At 35.1% G+C, this 7,761-nt stretch overlaps 1 protein-coding gene across 1 annotated transcript in view; it reads left to right on the top strand.

The window, feature by feature from the left end:
• The window catches only part of LOC106458343 (HEAT repeat-containing protein 3-like), a 72,937-nt gene that overhangs the window by 13,407 nt on the left and 51,769 nt on the right, over positions 1-7,761 (top strand). Inside the window, exon 2 of the mRNA XM_013917850.2 lies at positions 6,716-6,888. Coding sequence (XP_013773304.1) covers positions 6,716-6,888 — 173 coding nt within the window. The remainder of the gene's footprint in view (positions 1-6,715; positions 6,889-7,761) is intronic.

Raw genomic sequence — 7,761 nt, 5'->3', positions numbered from 1 at the left:
TTGTCTATAGCCTGTTCTAGATGTAGTTCCATCTATACTGGCCCTTGCTGGAGTGTACATTCCCTGCTTTTACATCTGTTCCAGTCTCTCCTTCAGCAACCTCAATCTGACATGGTTCATTTCTATGTCATTAAACTCCATCTGCGTGTGTGGCTTTTGTTCAGTCCCTTGCCTCAGTTTAGGGACTCACCCCTAGCGTAGCATTTTCCTTGCTCTTACCTTTTGGTCTTCCTCCTTATCTCTGTACCTTCAGACTTTGGTCCATTTGCCATGGCTTCTACCCATTCTGTCCTTCTGTTCCAGTTCTTCACCTGGTTGTTTGATCAGCATTGTCCATGTCAACTGTTGCTAGTTATAAGGCTGCTGTATTGAACACCTTCCATATTTCTCACTTCCAGAATGCCTTCTCCTCCCCCATCTATTTTCATCCTTTTCCATTCCTTTCATCTGGCACATCCACCATGTTCCTTTATTCTACCAGATTGGGATATCAATGTTGTCCTTATGCCCTGTCTGGTTCTCCCTTTCAACCCATTGCAACATGTTTCTTGTATCATCTTTCCCTTCAGATCCATTTCCTCCTCCTCCTGGCATGGTCATCGTCATTCCGATATTTATGCCATTAATGTTTCCTGCATCCTTTACCATTCTTTGTGTGTTATCCTCGATCTGGATCGGGCCTTCCCTCCCAAGACATTGGCTGCCCGGGAAGGTTGTTTAGCCTTTACTCCTATTTCCTTACCTTCCATTCGGATCCTGATTGACTACTTGGTCTAGTTTGTTCCCTGCTATATTATGTGGTATGTACGCCTCCTTTCATGGTTCTTGTTCCCATTTATTTGTTCCATGGAATTCCTCTGTTCCAGTGATCTATCACCCATTATGCTCACTGGTTGGGTTCATCAACTGATATGACTGGCATATTCTGACTTGTCCATGGCAGGTTGCTATTTACACAATGTTTCTTTGCAGCACTTTTGTCATTTAACTATGTTTTTAGCTGCTTGAATCTGCTATCCTTTGGAGGAGATCGTTCATGCTGGTATGTGGACAACTCCCAATACATTTGTTGCACTTTATCTGCATGACCTAAATGTGTTTTCCTTGGATGAGTATTGTCTTCCTCCTGTGGCAATTCCTGGGGGATTGCACTTGTTGATCTTAGTATCTTATACATGAAATTTCTACTAGATGTTTTGCCTTTATGTACTGCACTTGACGTAACCCAGAGCACTACCCTTGGCACATGCTTATGCAAGCCTATTGTCGCTTCCATAATAGACTTTCCATGTTTTTTAATGCAACTCATGGTTCAACAGCACTTTTCCACTGATTTGAGGCTGTACATCTCATTTTCTGAATGCATTGGTACCTGCTAATTCAGTTCTGCCCTTTTTTTATTCCTGTGCAAATTATTGGGCGAAGAGCATACCTGTTCCAGAAGTAGAGCTATACCCCCATAGGCGTGCTTTCTTTTCATATTCTTGTACACCTTTTCTTTCAGTGCAGTGACTTTCTGCTTGATTGTATACTGATACACCTTCACCGGCCCCTCCACCTTTGCAATGTGTGATTCTAGCTTTGGGTGAAATGGGGTAAGACTGTTTCAGAGTTTAACATTTTCTTACAGTGAAAATGTATTTTTGATAGGTACTTACCTCTCCTCACCCACTTCCCACCCTTCCTTCCCATTGATATGCTGGTGTTTCTGGTTTGTACCTGCCAATTCTCAAAAATGAGGATTACTCTAGAATAGTATTTTTGAGGGTGCAGTATGATTGGTGGAGGGTAGTTTCATGATCAGCACATTATGTAATGGTCAGAAACTGATGTAGTATAAAATACTGTTGCGCTATTAGTGAAAAATTTTAGCATTGCATAAAGGGCAGTCCAGGATTGTGTAAGAAAATTTTTACATTCATTTAGTGCATTTTTTTAAAGGTTTTAATTGTACTTAATTTGTATAATTAGTGATTTATTCTACCAAATATTCACTTTCCTTTTATTAGTAAATTATCAACTGCTGAAATTTTGAAAATTTCCTGCAGATGAGTCATAAAACTTCTACATCTTTCTAGTGCATGTAAAGGAGGCTTAATATACAAGTTAAATTTGCTTTATGTTTGCAAATATAGTGTCATATTTTGTGGACTGACTCAAATAAAAGTCTAAGAAATTCCTTGTGTTTCCTCTAATATTAGCAATATAATAATGTAACATATTGTTTAAGGACAAGGGAACTATTGGTCCATCTAGGCTGTCCCATCCTCTAAACTAAATTTATATTTGTGTCCCCTAGCCCTACCATTCTCACCATTAAATATAAAAAAGATGATACATCAGCATTATAAATTCTCTTAAGAATTTTAAGCACCTCTAACTCTTCTTTTTTCAAGAGAAAACAATTTCAGAGATCTTAACCTCTCCTCGTATGACAATCCCTCCATCCCAGGCACCATTCTATTTGCCCTCCTCTGAAGAAAAAACAGAATTCAATAATCCAGTCATCTCATAATCATCAGATACTAGCCTTCCTTTATTATCCTTCAAGGGTCTTACCCCTATTTTAACATTTTGTTTACCCTTAATGTACTTAAAGAAATACTTACTGTTAATGTTTTACATTTTTAGCCAACCTTTTTTCATACATCTTTTTGATGTCCTAATTTCCTGTTTGACCAACTTTCTTGATATTCTATAATCTTCTAAATCTCCCATTATACCAATCTAATTAAATTTCTTAAATTTATGTTTTTCTTTAATTTTATCTCTTATACCCTTTGTGGGCCAACCTGGTTTTTTACTTGCAGCCACCCTTTTTTTTCTATAAGGAATATGTTTATCTTGAATATTTAAAAATTTATCCTTAAGAATTTTCCACATTTGATCAGTGTCTCTAAATAACTCAGCTGCCCAATTCACAAGAGATAATTCTTGTTGCATCATTTCAAAATTTGGTTTTTTGAAACTTGTAATCAAAATATCATTATTTCTAATCTCAATGTGCACCAAACATCAAACCTATTACAGCAATGATCACTTGCACCCAGATATTCCCTAATTTCCACACTCTAAACAATTCTCTATTAGAAGTTAACAATAAATCTAAAATAACTTTGTTTCTAATAAATTCCATGACCAATTGGTGAAGAAAACCATCTTGAAGAGTTTTAAAAACCTTTCTCCCTCATGGTTTGACTCTAGCATTTCCCAATCTATATGCCTGAAATTAAATTCATCCATAATTATGACCTCATTAACAGCTTAAATCTTAATCTCACTGCTAAGTTTCTTACTAATTTCACCAGTATCACTTCATGGTCTGTAACAATTTCCCACTAAAAACCTTTTCTCTTTATATCCACTAATAGAAACCCAAATGGATTCAGTCTCCTTACTATTATCTCTGATATCCTCAACTTCAGTAGGATGTAACTCACATTTTACATAAAAACCACTCCTCCCCCTCTCTTTAGAACTCTATTCCTATTAAATAACCTATAACCCCGTATTTCAAAGAAATTTCTGTCATCAAAATCATCTACATTTAACCATGTTTCAGTTATTCCCATTATATCAAAATCCTTCATTGCTACCAATACCCTATAGTCATCTATTTTATTTCTTGTACTTCTAGCATTACAAAAGTAACAATTAAGCTTAACCTTAGAATTACTTCTATACATATTTCCTGTGCTAAATATTTCTCTGCATTTAGTTTATCCTGACCCTCATCACTGTCTAATCCTAGTTTAAAACTTCCCTTACAGCTGAGTTAATAGCCCTAGCAAACAAGCCAGACCCTACTCTATTTAAATATAAACCATCCATTCTAAAAAGCTCCTTTCTCCCATTGAACTGATCCCACAAGTCCAACCTACTCAATCTCACATATTAACCTAAGCCTAGCATTCAGCCCTAGTTGAACTACTTATAATTTCATCGTCACAATAAATTCTCAGCAACATCTCTGATACAATTAAGTTATGGCCCTTTTCATTAAATGCCTTTATCAACCCCATGTACTTATCAGTTAGCTCCTATGACCTACCTTTCCCTACATCATTAGCCCCCTACATCCACAACAGAAACTGCATCATTGCTGGCCTTTATTATATCTCTTGCTCTGTCAGTTACATCTTCCACCTGTGCCTCTGGGTAGCATAATATAATTATTTTCTTCCTGTTTACCTCACACATTATCCTATCCATATGCCTTGTTAAGGAACCACCTATAACAATAGCCTCAAGTCTATCATCCACATCCTTCTCTGACTCTTTTGTTTTCCTTCTTTTCAATAGTTCCTCATCTGCACAAGTCAGGCCTAAAATAGAATATGCTCATTACAGTTAAATCCACAATCATGCCTGTGGATTTGTGGCCATTTTTACAATAAATAATTGTGCACTTATGTAGTTTATTTTTACCTAATAATGAGTTTGATAGTTCTTTTTTAAGTGAACTGAACAGTGAAAAAAGAAAGAAAACTTTGTAATAGTATTTATGAATACTAGTGAAAAAAAATGTCATATGTTATCTAAAATGGATTTATTTTGTTTCATAGTTTATCACCATAATACCCAAGCAAGTATAAGTTATCTGGCTAGCATAAAATAAATGGACTATTAAAATGTGTATTATAGCTTTGGACAAAGCAAAGCCACTGTTATAAAATAACAGGAATCACTGTTATGTAAGTTAGGCATCAGATGTTCAGTTACATGATGTGAAAGCAAATGCTTGGACATTAAGTCTATGTCATATATATAGTAGTCTCACATAGTTTTGTCTAAGTTGTCACTTTTTAAGTGAATCATGAACTTAAAATGCCCCAAATTATTTGTGAACTGTGGCTAGACTTTGTAGAAGACATTTGGATGTTTCACTCCTATGGATTGTGATTGTATAAATGAAAACTGGCCAATCACAGCAGGCTGTTTTTAAGTTCACCATAAGTGTCTTAAATTATTACAAGCAGAATGTGAAACTACTTCCAAGTTAATTATACAGTTGCTCAGACACCTGGACAAGACATGGCATGACCTACAACACCAGCAGATGACCACTGTTGACACTGGCTTACAGCAATGGTGTAGTGTACCTGTTTACAACGAGACACCAAACAGCTTGCCTCAGTGGTGCCAAGAATATGCCCTATGGAACAATATTGTTTTTAGGTAAGACTAGTGTTTCAACATGTACCTAAAAAACATGCTTATACTTATTTGGAGAAACTCTTGAACCAGATTCAACCTTATATTCATACAGGCACTTTTAAGTGGATTGCTATCATTAATGGCAGGGACCACATCCTGTTACTATGTGTGTTGCCATATGCTGATGCAATTGGCCCAGACTTCAGCCTTATGGATGATTATATATGCCCCACTGTACTAAACTGATCAATACATTCTTTGAAGAAGAGGGGATTGACCAAATACAGTGTTCTGCATTCTCATCAGAATTAACTCTCATTGGGCATGTATGGGATGCTCTTGAGAGATGCATCACTTCCTTTCAGGTGACTAAAGACACTGAAGAAGTTGTCCAATCAGCACTTTTAGGATGTAGGTTCTGAAACTTACACATCACAATGCCCTCTACAACATTCTGCATCATGACTGAGGCCCCTCATAGTATTAATCTATAGATACTGAGTACCATAGTAGTATTGTATGTTTTGAGTATTTCCCCCCCCCCCCCCCATGGCTATCAGTTTGGTAATCCCTGCCTTAGGATATTGTCAACACCCTTAGTTTAAGAATGTTACCATAAAATGTCTTGAATTGTAAAGATGTAAAAACAACCTCTGTCACGTGTTTATTTGCAAGTGTAGGCTTAATGATCTACATAATAATTTGCATTTTAGATCACTTGGTTGAAACTAATTTATAAATGATTTCCTTGCTATGTCTGAAATTAAAATACCCATTATCCTCTGTTTTATGCAGTGTAATATCTCAGTCCAGTATTTAGTGCCATAATGGCAACATAAGCTAGGAAGTTAGACCTATTAAATAAAACTATAACAAAATTAACCAGGGGTGGCAGCCAAAATGCATGATTAGGCTTTGACCTACATTACAGGGTTACTAGGCAGTTTTTGGATGTGGTACTTCATTTGCACCCATGTGAAGTTAGTAACTTTAGGACTGATATTGGTCTCAACTTGTTATATGCTTTGAAAAATAGTCCCATATCAGATAAAGATTTAGAAAAAGAATTCCAGGGTTTTTGACTTTTTTAATATTTAACTCATGGTATTATAAATGAAGTTTATGTAGTCTTGTAGAGATTACCTGATTTGTTAATCATTGTGATTTGTATTGGAAATGTATTTGACAGTGTTTTTTGAATCTTTTTACACATGAAAATATTCATTGTGGTGGTAGAAGAGCTGCATCAAACTGAAAGATAAAAGCAATTTTAACGAGACTCACACTGTCATATTTAGAATTTATACATTTAGATAAATTTATCTAGACATAGGATTTATATTGACATTTATTTGATGATTCACAAGTTTATAATATTTGTGATAATGAACTGTGCTTTTTTTTATTATGACACAGCATAGCTTGTGTTTTTGAAATTGAGAATTTGATCCTTCAAAAGATGAATGATGATTTTATTATGCAAAATATGTTAGATGAAAACGTTTTTGCCTGAAGATTTGTTTATATGTCCCATTTAAAGAAATTTCATTTTTTTAAGCTTCAAAGTTCCAATGTGGAAGGAAAAGAAAGTGCTGCAAACTATCTAGCTAATTTAGCAAGTCAACCTGGTGGAGTCATGAAACTGCTTGAAGGAAATGTCATTAAGGCAGCTGCCCCTCTTCTGGTGGATAAAAGCTTTACAGTACGACATGCTGTAGCTGGAGCCTTAAGGTAAGTGAAATACAGAGCTGGGTGGTCACTGTATTTGCTGACCTATATATTGACAGTTTCACTAACTGATTACATTTAAGTACAGTGTTCCTCAAACCATAGTGTTTACAAACAAAACAAAAAAAAAGATGTCAGCAGATGCTGCCAGCTGGTTACTTTCCCTTTAGTTAGCAGTTCAAAAGGAGGAAAAAAACAAAAAGTTAGGGACAGGTGCTGCCAAGACAGTGGCAGATAGCCTTAGTAACAAAGACAGGGCAAAAATAGTTGGAATAATCAAAAATAGTAATAATTGGAACATATAATTTTGATTAGTTGATTATTTTCATAACATTTGATTTAATCATAATTTTGATTAGTTGATTATTTTTGTGACAATCAATATAATCATAATTTTTATTTACCAATTGTTGGAATAATCAGAAATGCTAAATTTGATTAGTTTATGTGGCATTACTTGAAGTAATAATTTCTAATAGGAAATTGATTATATTAATCAAATCACCCAATTGTAATATAATGCATATTCAAGAATTCAAGTACCTCATTTAACAAAGAAGCTGAAAAGGAAAATCTGAATTTTCATATGACTGTTCACTCTTTATTTGTCATTTGTATTTATTGGAAATTATTTCTCCTAAAGGGGGCCAAAGGCTGCCTGGAAGGTCACCTGTTTTAACCACTATACAGTAGTGTGTTGTCTGTCAGTTAGCCAGTAGACACTAAAATTACATTGTATAAGGGATGCTTCATGTTGAAATTTGAACTGAACTTCAAAAACAAGAAATAAAAATACTAGTTGCTCTTAATTTTGATTTTATTTAAAATAAAATCTTGAAACAGATCACTTTCAAGGACTGTGTCACCTGTTTTAAC

This window comes from Limulus polyphemus, unplaced genomic scaffold (assembly GCF_000517525.1).
Source record: "Limulus polyphemus unplaced genomic scaffold, Limulus_polyphemus-2.1.2 Scaffold448, whole genome shotgun sequence".
NCBI classification, from domain to species: Eukaryota; Metazoa; Arthropoda; class Merostomata; order Xiphosura; family Limulidae; genus Limulus; species Limulus polyphemus.
This window is presented reverse-complemented; position numbering and strand designations above follow the sequence as displayed.